This window comes from Trachemys scripta, unplaced genomic scaffold (assembly GCF_013100865.1).
Source record: "Trachemys scripta elegans isolate TJP31775 unplaced genomic scaffold, CAS_Tse_1.0 scaffold_197, whole genome shotgun sequence".
Lineage (NCBI taxonomy): Eukaryota > Metazoa > Chordata > Testudines > Emydidae > Trachemys > Trachemys scripta.
In genome coordinates this window covers 12,879-28,711 of record NW_023260509.1, presented here as the reverse complement: position 1 = coordinate 28,711, position 15,833 = coordinate 12,879, and the positions used below count along the sequence as shown (strand labels likewise).

General features: G+C 41.8%; 1 protein-coding gene and 1 pseudogene across 2 annotated transcripts in view; one reads left to right on the top strand and one right to left on the bottom strand.

Moving 5' to 3' along the window:
- LOC117870301 (cytosolic phospholipase A2 gamma-like) overlaps positions 1-3,181 on the bottom strand; it is a 46,978-nt gene extending 43,797 nt beyond the window's left edge. For both annotated transcript variants that reach the window (XM_034757404.1, XM_034757405.1), the window contains exons 1-3: positions 3,145-3,181; positions 2,150-2,275; positions 1,705-1,821 (exon numbers count right to left, since the gene is read on the bottom strand). In XM_034757404.1, coding sequence (XP_034613295.1) covers positions 1,705-1,821; positions 2,150-2,173 — 141 coding nt within the window. In that variant the 5' untranslated portion in view covers positions 2,174-2,275; positions 3,145-3,181. The remainder of the gene's footprint in view (positions 1-1,704; positions 1,822-2,149; positions 2,276-3,144) is intronic.
- A 5,646-nt stretch (positions 3,182-8,827) lies between these two features.
- LOC117870300 lies at positions 8,828-14,475 on the top strand (annotated as a pseudogene).
- The last annotated feature ends 1,358 nt before the right edge of the window (positions 14,476-15,833 follow it).

The window sequence follows — 15,833 nt, the reverse complement described above, 5'->3', positions numbered from 1 at the left end:
CTATAATGAGATAACTGGCTCTGTGGATGAAGGGAAAGCAGCAGACGTGTTATTCCTTGACTTTAGCAAAGCTTTTGATATAGTCTCCCACAGTATTCTTGCCAGCAAGTTAAAGAAGTATGGGCTGGATGACTGGACTATAAGGTGGATAGAAAGCTGGTTAGATCATCAGGCTCAACAGGTAGTGATCAATGGCTCCATGTCTAGTTGGCAGCTGGTATCAAGTGGAGTGCCCCAAGGGTCGGTCCTGGGGCTGGTTTTGTTCAATACCTTCATTAATCCTCCATTCATTGATCTGGAGGATGGCATGGATTGCACCCTCAGCAAGTTTGCAGATGACACTAAACTGGGAAGAATGGTAGATATGCTGGAGGGTAGGGATAGGATACAGAGGGACCTAGAAAATTAGAGGATTGGGCCAAAAGAAATATGACAAGTGCAGAGTCCTGCACTTAGGATGGAAGAATCCCATGCACTGCTACAGACTAGGGACCAAGTGGCTAGGCAGCAGTTCTGCAGAAAATTAACTAGGGGTTCCAGTGGATGAGAAGCTGGATATGAGTCAACAGTGTGCCCTTGTTGCCAAGAAGGCTAACAGCATTTTAGGTTGTATAAGTAGGAGCATTGCCAGCAGATCAAGGGACGTGATCATTCCCCTCTATTCGGAGTTGGTGAGGCCTCATCTGGAATACTGTGTCCAGTTTTGGGCCCCATACTACAAGAAGGATGTGGAAAAATTGGAAAGAGTCCAGCGAAGGACAACAAAAATGATTAGGGGGCTGGAGCACATGACTTATGAGGAGAGGCTGAGGGAACTGGAATTATTTAGTCTGCAGAAGAGAAAAATGAGGGGGATTTGATAGCTGCTTTCAACTCCCTGAAAGGGGGATCCAAAGAGGATGGATCTAAACTGTTCTCAGTGGTAGCAGATGACAGAACAAGTATGAATGGTCTGAAGTTGCAGTGCAGGAGGTTTAGGTTGGATATTTGGAAAAAACTTTTTCACTAGGAGGGTGGTGAACCACTAGAATGGGTTACCTAGGGAGGTGGTGGAATCTCCTTCCTTAGAGGTTTTCAAGGTCAGTATTGACAAAGCCCTGGCAGTGATGATGTAGTTGGTGTTGGTCCTGCTTTGAGCAGGGGGTTGGACTAGATGACCTCCTGAGGTCCCATCCAACCCTGATATTCTATGATTCTAACCCCAGCCCCAACCTAGATCCCACCACCCCAGCTGGAGCCCTCCCCCTCCCCTACACCCCACACCCCCACCCCAGCCTGGAGCCTCCTCCCAAACCCAGAACTCCTCATTTCTGGCCCCACCCCAGAGCTCGCACCCCCAATCAAAGCCCTCACCCCCCTCCCACACCTACCCCTGCTCTAGAGGTTAGCCCCAGAAAGCCCCTTACTTCATTCTAAGGGTGTTACTCCTTTAGTTGAAGGGGTAGGGGCTTGTGCTTTTAGCACTGAAGGCCCCAAAGTTTGAGCCTGCCAAAGGACATAAGGTTTGTATGTCTGTGGCCATGGGTTGCCCCCTGGTGCTTTGGGAATGTTGTATTTCAAGGGGAACATCTCCATGGGGCAGGATTTTGGAGGTATTTCCTCCCACTGTACCAGGAACCTCAATTGCCATCTACATGACTAACTTGCTAGATTGTTCTTCTTAGCGCTCTGGGGCATGATTGCCCCCCCCACACACACACACACCTCATCACAGGCAATGGCAAGGCTCTTGAGGCACTTCAGGACTTTCTCCTTTCTTTTCCCAGTGGCTTTTTTCTCACCTTCCGAGAGCTCATGGGAAAGCCGGACACATCCATCATCCTGACAAAAATAAAAGGCCAATAAAATATCTCATCTTTCCAAAGGCTGTGAGGGAGTGAATGTGGTGTCTGGATGTAGATATCACAAGTCCCTCAGAGATTCACTCCTTATATTTGTATCATGGCTGTACCTAGAAACCTCAGCCAAGGTCGGGGAGACAGCTAGGCGTATGACAGATTTTTCAGTTCACTGGAAGTTGTGAGAAATTGGGCGGGGGGAGAATCAGTTTGGGTTGAACCAAATCCAAAAATTGCAAAAAGCTTTGTCAAATTGAAAGAAATTTACTCTGGGTCGAACAAGACAAGGTTCTGTATGACAAATAAATTACCTTTCTCAACTGAGACCTTTTCATCGCTTCTCCCAGATTTCCCCGTAGAGCTCCTGGTGATGTGGAATTCTTCCTTCAGTGGCAAATGGACTCTTCAGGGAATGCCTAGATGGGAGGACCAAGTGGCTGTTTCAGAGATAAGGAACATTTAATATATTAGTATAGGAATATTGAGTGGGAATTGTGAAGGAGTCTAAGGGAGTTAGGAGCCCAAATCCTACTGAATCTCAGCCTGGAAATGTAATAGAAAATAAGCTAACATTGAACTTGGTTAGGTTAGATGTTCCACTTTCCAAACATAAATAAGAAGAGAGAAAAATGGTTGGTGTTATATTAGGTTCAGATTTAAAACAAAACCCTAGTGATAACATTTCTCTCCTGTTACAACAGAAAGTGATGATGGCTCAGGAGTATTATAATATTATAATATTATAATATTATAATATAATACTATCGAGCCGAAACATATACGGCTCGATAGTATTATAATATTATGATATAAAGGTTGATTAAAAAGGAAGCATTTAAAATATTAAATATAAGGGTAGGTTAATAAAAGAGCACTTAAAAATATTAAATAAAAAGAGAAAAATATAAAGGAGAGTGTTTAGTAAGCACATGGTAAAATTATAAATGTTGGTTAATAAAGAAGCACTTAAACTTTTAAATATAAGGGGAGGTTAAAAAGAGCATTTAAAATATTAAATAAAAGAGAAAAATATAAAAAAATAGGTTAAAAGAAAAAGCATGAAAAAAGGCTGTTTAGTAAGCACATGGTAAAAAATATAAAGGTTGGTTAATAAAGAAACATTTAAAATATTAAATATAAGGGTAGGTTAAGAAAAGAGCATTTAAAAAGTGTTAAATAAAAGAGAAACATATAATGATAGGTTAAAAGACAGAACATGGCAGGAAAAGGGAAAAGGGAAAAGAAAGCCCCTTTGCAAAGTGCAAAGATAGGCAGCACATGGTTTAGTCAGAGAGACAGATCTTACCCTTGTGACTGTTCCTGGGGAAAGAGGGAACTCCCAAGGCTCACAACCCCTTAGGCTAGTTATCTCCGCCTTTGGATCAGACCAATCAGATGCTGTTCTACAGCTACATCATATAATACATTTTCCTGAACCAATCCTATAGTTCCAAGATTTTTAAAAAAGAGCCATCTCCCTCCCTTCTCCTCTCTACCTCCCCTCCCCTTTAACTGCCTTATTCTTGGGCTGCATTAGTAGGAGCATTGCCAGCAGATCGAGGGAAGCGATTATTCCCCTATATTCCGCACTGGTGAGGCCACATCTGGAGTATTGCGTCCAGTTTTGGGGCCCACACTACAGAAAGGATGGGGGCAATTCGGAGAGAGTCCAGCGGAGGGCAACGACAATGATCAGGGGGCTGGAGCACATGACTTATGAGGAGAGGCTGAGGGAACTGGGCTTGTTTAGTCTGCAAAAGAGAAGAGTGAGGGGGGATTAGATAGCTGCTTTCAACTACCTGAAGGTGGGTTCCAAAGAGGATGGAGCTCAGCTGTTCTCAGTGGTGGCAGATGACAGAACAAGGAGTAATGGTCTCAAGTTGCAGTGTGGGAGGTCTAGGTTGGATATTAGGAAAAGCTATTTCACTAGGAGGGTGGTGAAGCACTGGAATGGGTTACCTAGGGAGGTGGTAGAATCTCTACCCTGAGAGGTTTTTAAGGCCCAGCTTCACAAAGCCCTAGCTGAGCTAATTCAGTTGGTGTTGGTCCTGCTTTGAGCAGGGGGTTGGACTAGATGACCTCCTGAGGTCTCTTCCAACCCTCATCTTCTATGATTTTATGATCTTTCCCACATTTACATAGGTGCTTTAATAAAGGTTAAAACCATAAGCCCTTAGTAACAAACAGTTTTTCCCTATGCTTTTGGTGAGGACAATTTGAAGCTGCAACAAAAGCAGCTTTGTTAGCCAGTGAATTAGAGATAAAGAAGGCTGTTAGATGTCTAGAACACAGAGATAAGAAGTTTGTTTCTTTTTAAACTGTTGAACAAAAGGAAGTAAAAGTTATATTAAGTTTTTTAAAGGAATGAAACTCTATTTCATAATCACTTGAAAAGACATGCCAATTTGAATAAACAGCCTTTTATTTATAGGCGTTTTAATAAAATAAGCATATAGAAACAACTCAGGGTTAAAACCACAGACAACCAGTTTATCAAAGTAATTTATACTTTAAAAATTTAATAAAAGTAATTTAATAAAAAAAGTTTTCCCCTATGGTATTGCTAACATTGGTCATGTTTTAAGTGAGGACACTTCGAAGCAGCCTTTCTAAATTACTGGATTAGAAAAGAAGAAGGCCACTTTGAAAGACAAGCCTGACTTGAAACATCCCTCCATTTAACACTTTTACATGTGTGATTCAATAAAAAATGAGCACCCAGAAGAACCCCACTGTTAAACCCACAAACCCTTATTTAAAAAAAAAATCAAAAGCTTTCCCAAAGTTTTAGTGAGGACAATTTGAAGCTGCAGCAAAAACAGAGTCTGTGAGCCAGTGGATCAGAGATAAGAAGATTGCTTCGTCCCCCACTTTTTAACAAATACAAATGAAAGTTATATTAAGATTTGTAAAGGAATAAACACTTTAAAAGACAAGCCTATATGAAGACACATCCCTTTATTTAACATTTTTACAGGTGTGATTCAATAAAAAAAGATCATGCAGAAATATTCCAGGTTTAAAACCACAGGTCCTTAGTAACAGACAGTTTATATTCCCCTTATTCTGTAAACCAGGGGATCAGAGAGAAGAAGTTTTTTTCTTCCCGCACTTTTTAAGAAACACAATAGAAAGTTATATTAACATTTGTAAAGAAATAAACACTTGAAAAAACAAGCCTATTTGACGAAACAACCCTTCAGTTAGCAATTGTACATGTGTTTCCATTAAAAAAAAATAGCATGCAGAAACCATCCCAGAGTTAAAACCATGGACAAACTGTTTATAAAAATAATTTATAGTGATAAAATAGTTTCCCCCCTAGGTTTTAGACAAACATTGGTCAATTTTTTAGTGAGGACAATTTGAAGCATTATGCTTTTGCAGCAAAACCACTGTGCTGAGACACGGGTTCAAGCTCCTGTGTTTGTTTTGGGTCCATAGATTTTATTAAAATAATACAGCACAGGCTGGAGCTGTGGCTTTCTCTACATTTTAAAAACAGATAAGACTAATTAGGCTAGCCAGTGATTCCTGCCCTTTAATTTTGCCTTAGCAATGCTCTGGGGTTACCCCTTTCGGTTTGCTTGGTTTTTTTTACACAGACTTCTTTACTAACTTTTTAAATGCTGTTAAAGTTTTAACGAATGGTGAGATTGCATTGAAAGACACTTTGTGAAAGTTATAACAAGTATTTTATTCCATTTACTGATTGTAAAAGACAAATGCCATTGCTTTGTGATTGCATGAAGCTCATAGATAGCCTAACCGAAGAACACCCACCCCTCGACATTCCCCCAATATTTTTAAGATGCAAGTCTTGCGTCTGATGAAGTGGGCATTCACCCACGAAAGCTTATGCTCCAATACTTCTGTTAGTCTTAAAGGTGCCACAGGACCCTCTGTTGCTTTTTACCGATTCAGACTAACACGGCTACCCCTCTGATACTAAACATTCAGTGTTTCATTATATAAAGTTTTTTTAAATATTTAACATGAAAATAAAGGTTTTTAACATTTAACATGAAAAAGCAGTATTGACTGAGCTGTAACAAAACAAGGCCACTCTCAGGGATATTTTTTAGAAGTTTAGTGAACTTAAAAGTCTTAAGATACTAGCCTATCCTTTTAAAATAGTGTTTTTAAAGTACCAAAACAGCAACTGGGTAAGAATATGAAAACTGGCAACTGAGGGGAGTTTACATATGTGTTTAAAAAAAAAATTAACAAAAAACACACAAGATTGCTTTTAAAAGTTTGGATTTATACAAAAAACACAAGAAAAAATTAGCGTATGTAAAAAAAGTTGGCTGTTTTTTTTACCAGAAATAGGGAGTCTTCCCCCTGACACACACACACCTTCCTACTTATCCCCTACCCTCCATCCCACTTTCTTCTTCTCTAATGTTTTTTTTTTATCTAAACCAAACAAATTTTTAAAAAAGTCACAGCCACAGAGAGCAGGCCATGGGGGTAAGAATGCTGCCCTGAGTTTTAGGGGGTATGTTGATAACTCTTTTAGTGCATCATTCAGTGTTAGTTGTTATGCTTTAGCACAGGCAAGCATTTGTCATTCGGAAACACTTTCCCACTTTATGATACTTTCCCACATTATGATACTTTGTAGCATTGCCTGCAAAGCAACAATTAAAATTTTGTTTATCATTATCTTGTCTAAGCCCCAAGGAATATTTTTGTTTTGTTTTGTTTTGTTTTATAAAACACTTTTATGCAAACTGTAGCCCTAGATGCTGTACAGCATTAAATAGTGTGAACCAGTAGACGAGAGACCTGAGCCGTTGTTGGAATCCTCATGATTAAGTCCTAATGCAGAGGGCCTGGGGATGGGTGGGGAAATGAAAAGGTACAGCCGAAGCGGAAGATGGTATGATTTAAGAGGGGTTCTGGGGCTTCTTTGCAATGGTCCAGATGCCCCAACAGCCTATATCCCTCATGCACAATCACCAGGGCTGGGTGGGGTGGGTGGATCTTTGTTAGAGGAACAAGCCGCTTATATACCTCTTGTTGTTGTTGACAAACTGTAACCTAACAGCTCGTATACTATGGGGGCAACCTACTTCCCTTTTGACATACCGCACAACCCTTGAACTCCATAAAAACATGCTTCACACTATTATTTTCAACTGACATTTTATTTTTCAACATACCCTGTTTGGTCCCAAAACACACTCTAATATTTAGATTTTGTAATTTGCTGAACGAAGTAGATGTTCAACATTTCACATTAAACATTTATCTGTTGGTTTGATGATTTCATCTAAAATGCTATTTGGGTCCTCGGCCACTGTTACTTTGTCCACCAATTCTGCCCATAGAGCTAAATGTTCCTGGGTTAAACAGAGGCACTGCACACATATCCCAATGTGATGATGATATTTAACACACTCTCCATACACTAACTACTGCTAATTTCCTTAATTTTACAGTACCCATCATCTAAAGACCAGTACATGGAATCGTGATGCCTCTAACTGGGGGCATCTATGGTACACCCAGGGCAATCCTCATTTTGTTTATCTCTCAGGCAGTGCTTGATGATTCCATGCACAGCCACCTGCACAATTGGACGCATCATGATGTTATGGTTATGAACTCGCACAGGCTTAATACCAAATTTCTCACTCAACTTTAGATAGTAAACAGGGCTATAGAATAAGCCCCACCCCCTCTGTTTTGGCATTCTGTTGAGCATCTTGTTTTGGGTCTGGGCAAAAACAGATCGGGCCCAATCCGCTAGGCCCTTCAGAGCTGTCAGTGTCCAGAACCTCCAAGTACTCTGAAGAACCATCGCTCAGCTGCTGAAAAATGTACAGTAAGAAATACCTGTAAGGCATATTTGTACTTTTTCATAACAGGATTTTAAAACCTTTTACAATGTGTGTCAAGAGACTCCCTCTGCATGCTGCTTTTAAAAACAACAAAAAATATCCAATGCAATATGTTTGTGCAGGCTTGATCCAAAAGGCTCTAGCCAACCGAGCACCGGTGACCGCGTCCCTGCCAAACCATCCCTTGAACGTTCTTACATTCAACGTACCTGTGCCTCATCTCTGTACAGCCCTTTGTTTGAATAGTTTGGGTTCTCCTGGCCTCGTGTTTCTCCACCATGTCATTCTTGTGTGTACAGGAATCATTAACTATTCCTGTTTCCCTGCTCCCGTGACCCATCTCAAACACTATTTGCCACAATGGTGTGTTTGTTTCTTCAGGTCCCATTGCAGCGACCGTATAACATCTCTTCATGAGAGGCTTGACTGCCGGTGTTGGCCAGGGCCTTCTAGGTGCAGCCATCTTCAATCATCAGACCCATTTAAATAGAAGCACCTCCTTACCTTAGCCAGGCTGCACGATACTCTTAGCCAAAAGTTTAGGGCATACGTTGCTCTCCCAAGCCTTGCGTTTGACTCTTATATGATCCCAACTCAAGACCTGCGAAAAGAACACTTCCAATTATTAGAAGTAGATCATCGCATAGAAACACCGATAGGATCACCAATTCAAATATTAATATCAGCTGAAGACATTCTACACTCATGAGTAGTTCCATCATTAGGTGTAAAAACAGATGCAATTCCAGGATGATTAAACCAAGCAAAATTCATCATCACACGAGCAGGAGTATTCTATGGACAATGTTCAGAAATCTGTGGGGCTAATCACAGTTTTATACCAATTGTAGTAGAATCTGTACCATTACAACACTTTGAAAACTGATCTTCACTAATACTTTCCTAATCACCATAGAAGCTAAACAGGATAGCGCTAGCCTTTTAAGCTAGAAAAAGAGGACTCTCCGCCCTACTTAGTGACATGCCACAACTCAATCCAGACCCATGATTTCTAATTCTCTCTTCCACATGACTAATTTACATTCTTATTCTACAACCAAAAATTTTATCCCATCTGTCTACAAACAACCCTGCTAATAAAAACAATAAAATTATAAACACAAATCCATGAACCTGACCATGAACCTAACATTCTTCAATCAATTCATAAGCCCGCAAATCCTAGGAATCCCATTAATTATTTTACCCCTACTAATACCATCAATCATCTTCCCTACCCAAAACAACCCATGATTAACTAACCACCTCTCAACCCTTCAATCATGAACAATCAATCTCTTTACAAAACAACTAATATTACCAATTAACAAAACAGGCCACCAATGATCTATTATTTTAACATCACTAATAGCCATACTCTTAACAATTAATCTATTAGGAATTTTACCATACACATTCACCCCTACCACACAATTGTCTATAAACATAGGACTAGCTATTCCAGTATGGCTAGCCACAGGCCTTCATACTTACAGGCCTTCAATATCAACCAACAACATAGAATCATAGACTTTAAGGTCAGAAGGGACCATTATGATTGTCTAGTCCGACCTCCTGCACAACGCAGGCCACAGAATCTCACCCACCCACTCCTGTAACAAACCCCTAACCTATGTCTGAGCTATTGAAATCCTCAAATCCTGGTTTAAAGACTTCAAGGTGTAGAGAATCCTCCAGCAAGTGACCCGTGCCCCATGCTGCAGAGGAAGGTGAAAAACCCCCAGGGCCTCTGCCAATCTGCCCTGGAGGAAAATTCCTTCCAGACCCCAAATATGGCGATCAGCTAAACCCTGAGCATGTAGGCAAGACTCACCAGCCAGACACCAAGGAAAGAATTCTCTGTAGTAACTCAGATCTCACCCCATCTAACATCCCATCACAGGCCATTGGGCATATTTACCTCTAAGAGTCAAAGATCAATTAATTACCAAAATTAGGCTATCCCATCATACCATCCCCTCCATAAACTTATCAAGCTTAGTCTGGAAGCCAGATATGTCTTTTGCCCCCACTGCTCCCTTTGGAAGACTGTTCCAGAACTACATTCCTCTGATGGTAGAAACCTTCATCTAATTTCAAGTCTAAACTTCCTGATGGCCAGTTTATATCCATTTGTTCTTCTGTCCACATTGGTACTGAGCTTAAATAATTCCTCTCCCTCCCTGGTATTTATCCCTCTGATATATTTATAGAAAGCAATCATATCTCCCATCAGCCTTCTTTTGGTTAGGCTAAACAAGCTAAGCTCTTTGAGTCTCCTTGCATGAGACAGGTTTTCCATTCCTTGGATCATCTTAGTAGCCCTTCTCTGTACCTGTTCCAGTTTGAATTCAACCTTTTTAAACATGGGAGACCATGGATATAAATTGTTCAGGAAGGACAGGCAGGGCAGAAAAGGTGAGGGAGTTGCGTTGTATGTAAGAGAGGAGTATGACTGCTCAGAGCTCCGGTATGATACTGCAGAAAAACCTGAGAGTCTCTGGATAAAGTTGAGAAGTGGGAGCAACAAGGGTGATGTCGTGGTTGGAGTCTGCTATAGACCACCAGACCAGGGGGATGAGGTGGACGAGGCTTTCTTCTGGCAACTAGCAGAAGTTGCTAGATCGCAGGCCCTGGTTCTCATGGGAGACTTTAATCACCCTGATATCTGCTGGGAGAGCAATACAGCGGTGCACAGGCAATCCAGGAAATTTTTGGAAAGCGTAGGGGACAATTTCCTGGTGCAAGTGCTGGAGGAACCAACTAGGGGCAAAGCTTTTCTTGACCTGCTGCTCACAAACAGGGAAGAACTAGTAGGGGAAGCAAAAGTGGATGGGAACCTGGGAGGCAGTGACCATGAGATGGTCGAGTTCAGGATCCTGACACAAGGAAGAAAGGAGAGCAGCAGAATATGGACCCTGGACTTCAGAAAAGCAGACTTTGACTCCCTCAGGGAACAGATGGGCAGGATCCCCTGGGAGAATAACATGAAGAGCAAAGGGGTCCAGGAGAGCTGGCTGTATTTTAAAGAACCTTTATTGAGGTTGCAGGAACAAACCATCCCGATGTGTGGAAAGAATAGTAAATATGGCAGGCGACCAGCTTGGCTAAACAGTGAAATCCTTGCTGATCTTAAACGCAAAAAAGAGGCTTATAAGAAGTGGAAGATTGGACAAATGACCAGGGAGGAGTATAAAAATATTGCTCAGGCGTGCAGGAGTGAAATCAGGAAGGCCAAATCACACTTGGAGTTGCAGTTAGCAAGAGATGTTAAGAGTAACAAGAAGGGTTTCTTCAGGTATGTTAGCAACAAGAAGAAAATCAAGGAAAGTGTGGGCCCCTTACTGAATGAGGGAGGCAACCTAGTGACCGAGGATGTGGAAAAAGCTAATGTACTCAATGATTTTTTTGCCTCTGTCTTCACGCACAAGGTCAGCTCCCAGATTGCTGCACTGGGCAGTACAGCATGGGGAGAAGGTGACCAGCCCTCTGTGGAGATAGAAGTGGTTCGGGACTATTTAGAAAAACTGGACATGCACAAGTCCATGGGGCCAGATGCGCTGCATCCGAGGGTGCTAAAGGAGTTGGCGGGTGAGATTGCAGAGCCATTAGCCATTATTTTTGAAAACTCATGGCGATCGGGGGAGGTCCCAGATGACTGGAAAAAGGCTAATGTAGTGCCCATCTTTAAAAAAGGGAAGAAGGAGGATCCGGGGAACTACAGGCCAGTCAGCCTCACCTCAGTCCCTGGAAAAATTATGGAGCAGGTCCTCAAGGAATCAATTATGAAACATTTAGAGGAGAGGAAAGTGATCAGGAACAGTCAGCATGGATTCACGAAGGGGAAGTCGTGCCTGACTAACCTAATTGCCTTCTATGATGAGATAACTGGCTCTGTGGATGAGGGGAAAGCAGTGGATGTGTTATTTCTTGACTTTAGCAAAGCTTTTGATACTGTCTCCCACAGTATTCTTGCCACCAAGTTAAAGAAGTATGGGCTGGATGAATGGACTGTAAGGTGGATAGAAAGCTGGCTAGATCGTCGGGCTCAACGGGTAGTGATCAATGGCTCCATGTCTAGTTGGCAGCCGGTTTCAAGTGGAGTGCCCCAAGGGTCGGTCCTGGGGCCGGTTTTGTTTAATATCTTTATTAATGATCTGGAGGATGGTGTGGACTGCACTCCCAGCAAGTTTGCAGATGACACTAAACTAGGAGGCGTGGTTGATACACTAGAGGGTAGGGATCGGATACAGAGGGACCTAGACAAATTAGAGGATTGGGCAGAAAAAAACCTGATGAGGTTCAACAAGGACAAGTGCAGAGTCCTGCACTTAGGACGGAAGAATCCCATGCACTGTTACAGACTAGGGACCGGGTGGCTAGGCAGCAGTTCTGCAGAAAAGGACCTAGGGGTCACAGTGGACGAGAAGCTGGATATGAGTCAACAGTGTGCTCTTTTTGCCAAGAAGGCTAATGGCATTTTGGGCTGTTTAAGTAGGGGCATTGCCAGCAGATCGAGGAACGTGATCGTTCCCCTTTATTCGACATTGGTGAGGCCTCATCTGGAATACTGTGTCCAGTTTTGGGCCCCACACTACAAGAAGGATGTGGAAAAATTGGAAAGAGTCCAGCGGAGGGCAACAAAAATGATTAGGGGTCTGGAGCACATGACTTATGAGGAGAGGCTGAGAGAACTGGGATTGTTTAGTCTCCAGAAGAGAAGAATGAGGGGGGATTTGATAGCAGCCTTCAACTACCTGAAGGGGGGTTCCAAAGAGGATGGAGCTCGGCTGTTCTCAGTGGTGGCAGATGACAGAACAAGGAGCAATGGTCTCAAGTTGCGGTGGGGGAGGTCCAGGTTGGATATCAGGAAAAACTATTTCACTAGGAGGGTGGTGAAACACTGGAATGCGTTACCTAGGGAGGTGGTGGAGTCTCCTTCCTTGGAGGTTTTTAAGGCCCGGCTTGACAAAGCCCTGGCTGGGATGATTTAGCTGGGAATTGGTCCTGCTTTGAGCAGGGGGTTGGACTAGATGACCTCTTGAGGTCCCTTCCAACTCTGATATTCTATGATTCTATGACCAGAACTGCTCACAATATTCCAGATGAGGTCTCACCAGTGCCTTGTATAATGGTACTAACACCTCCTTATGTCTACTGGAAATACCTCACCTGATGCATCCCAAGACCCCATTAGCTTTTTTCACGGCCATATCACATTGGCAGCTCATAGTCATCCTGTGATCAACCAATACTCCGAGGTCCTTCTCCTCCTCTTCTGTTACTTCCAACTGATGCATCCCCAGCTTATAACAAAAATTCTTGTTATTAATCCGTAAATGCATGACCTTGCACTTTTCACTATTAAATTTCATCCTATTACTATTACTCCAGTTAACAAGGTCATCCAGATCTTCCTGTATGATATTCCGGTCCTTCTCTGTATTGGCAATACCTCCCAGCTTTGTGTCATCTGCAAACTTTATTAGCACATTTCCACTTTTTGTGCCACGGTCAGTAATAAAAAGATTAAATAAGATTGGTCCCAAAACCGATCCCTGAGGAACTCTACTAGTAACCTCCCTCCAGCCTGACAGATCACCTTTCAGTATGACCCGTTGTAGTCTCCCCTTTGACCAGTTCCTTATCCACCTTTCAATTTTCATATTGATCCCCATCTTTTCCCATTTAGCTAATAATTCCCCATGTGGAACTGTATCAAATGCCTTACTGAAATCAAGGTAAATTAGATCCACTGTGTTTCCTTTGTCTAAAAAATCTGTTACTTTCTCAAAGAAGGAGATCAGGTTGGTTTGGCACAATCTACCTTTTGTAAAACCATGTTGTATTTTGTCCCAATTACCATTTACCTTGATGTCCTTAACTACTTTGTCCTTGATTTTTTTCCCCCAAGACCTTGCATACTACAGATGTCAAACTAACAGGCCTGTAGTTACTTTCTTCAAAATAGGAACTATGTTAGCAATTCTCCTTTCATACGGTACAACCATTGAGTTTACAGATTCCTTTAATATTCTTGGATGAAGATTATCTGGGCTCCCCGATTTAGTCCCATTAAGCTGTTCGAGTTTGTCTTCTACCTCGGATGTGGTAATATCTACCTCCATATCCTCATTCCCATTTGTCATCCTACCATTATCCCTAAGCTCCTCAGTAGCCTCATTAAAGACTGAGGCAAAGTATTTGTTTAGATATTGGGCAATGTCTAGATTATCCTCAACCTCCATCCTCAGTGTTTAGTGGTCCCACTTCTTCTTTCTTTGTTTTCTTCTTATTTATATGGCTATAGAACCTTTTACTATTGGTTTTAATTCCCTTTGCAAGGTCCAACTCTACATGGCTTTTGGCATTTCTCACTTTATCCCTACATGTTCTGACCTCAATAAGGTAGCTTTCCTTGCCGATCCATCCCATCTTCCACTCCTTGTAAGGTTTCTGCTTTTTCTTAATCACCTCTCTGAGATGCTTGCTCATCCAGCTTGGTCTATAACTCCTGCCTATGAATATTTTCCCCTTTATTGGCAATCAGCCTTTTTATTCGACCCTTAGCCCTAGGTGTACGACTTACAGCTAACCTAACAGCCGGCCACCTATTAATTCAACTTACCTCTACCACAGTATTAGCCTTATTACCAACAATAACAACCCTGTCTATATTAACTATAACTATCCTATTCCTATTAACAATACTAGAACTAGCCATAGCCATAATCCAAGTTTACGTGTTTGTCCTACTACTAAGCCTCTATTTACAAGAAAACATCTAATAGCTAACCAAACATATGCCTACCACATAGTAGACCCAAGCCCATGGTCAGTGACAGGTGAAGCAGCCGCATTACTAATAACCTCAGGACTTGCCATATGATTCCACTATAACTCAATATTATTAATAACCTTAGGCCTATCAGTTATAATCTTAACTATATTTAAATGATGACAAGATGTTGTAAGCGAAGGAACCTTCCAAAGACATCACACTCCTCCCATCCAAAAAGGCCTACTATATGGCATAATCTTATTTATTACATCAGAAGTATTCTTCTTTATGAGATTCTTCTGAGCTTTCTACCATTCAAGCTTAGAACTAGGGGGATGCTGACCACCAACAGGAATCACCCCACTAAACCTATTTGAATTTCCCCTATTAAATACAGCAGTACTACTAGCCTCAGGAGTAACATTCACCTGAGCCCACCATAGACTAATAGAAACTAACCAAAACCAAACCATCCAAGCCCTTACCCTTACAATTTTATTAGGGATATACTTTACAGCACTACAAGCCATAGAATACTACGAAGCTCCATTCACAATTGCTGATGGTGTATATGGATCTACATTTTTCATTGCAACAGGCTTCCATGGACCCCATGTAATCATTGTCTCAACATTCCGAATCGTATGCCTACTATGACAAATCAAATTCCACTTCACCTCCTGTCAAGGCTGTATCCCCACTTTGAACTTTAGGATACAAGTGTAGGGGCCTGCATGAGGACTTCTAAGCTTAATTACCAGTTTAGTTCTGGTCCGCTGCCACCATTCCCTTCCCTGGGAAGCTCTGAGAAACTTTTCACCAATTCCCTGGTGAATACAGATCCAAACTCCTTGGATCTTAAAACAAGGAGAAATTGACCCTTCCCCCTCCTTCCTTTCACCAACTCCTGGTGAATACAGATCCAAACTCCTTGGATCTAAAAACAAGGAAAAATCAATCAGGCTCTTAAAAAGAAGGCTTTTAATTAAAGAAAAAGGTAAAAATCATCTCTGTAAAATCAGTATGGAAAATAACTTTACAGGGTAATCAAACTTAAAGAGCTCAGAGGACCCCCCTCTGTCTTAGGTTCAAAGGTGTCAGCCAGGCTATCCGAGCTTCTTAACCCTTTACAGGGAAAAGGATTTTGGAGTCTCTGGCCAGGAGGGATTTTACAGTACTGTAAACAGGAGAGCTGTTACCCTTCCCTTTATAGTTATGACACGCCCCCCCAAATCACAGATAGTGTTGGACGTCCGGTTCCACACTGGCTGTGATTTTTTCCTGGAGCTCTAGGAGAAAACAGAGTTAATAAGACACATGTACCTTTAGACATACTACTGATTATATAAAAACTAACAATATGTT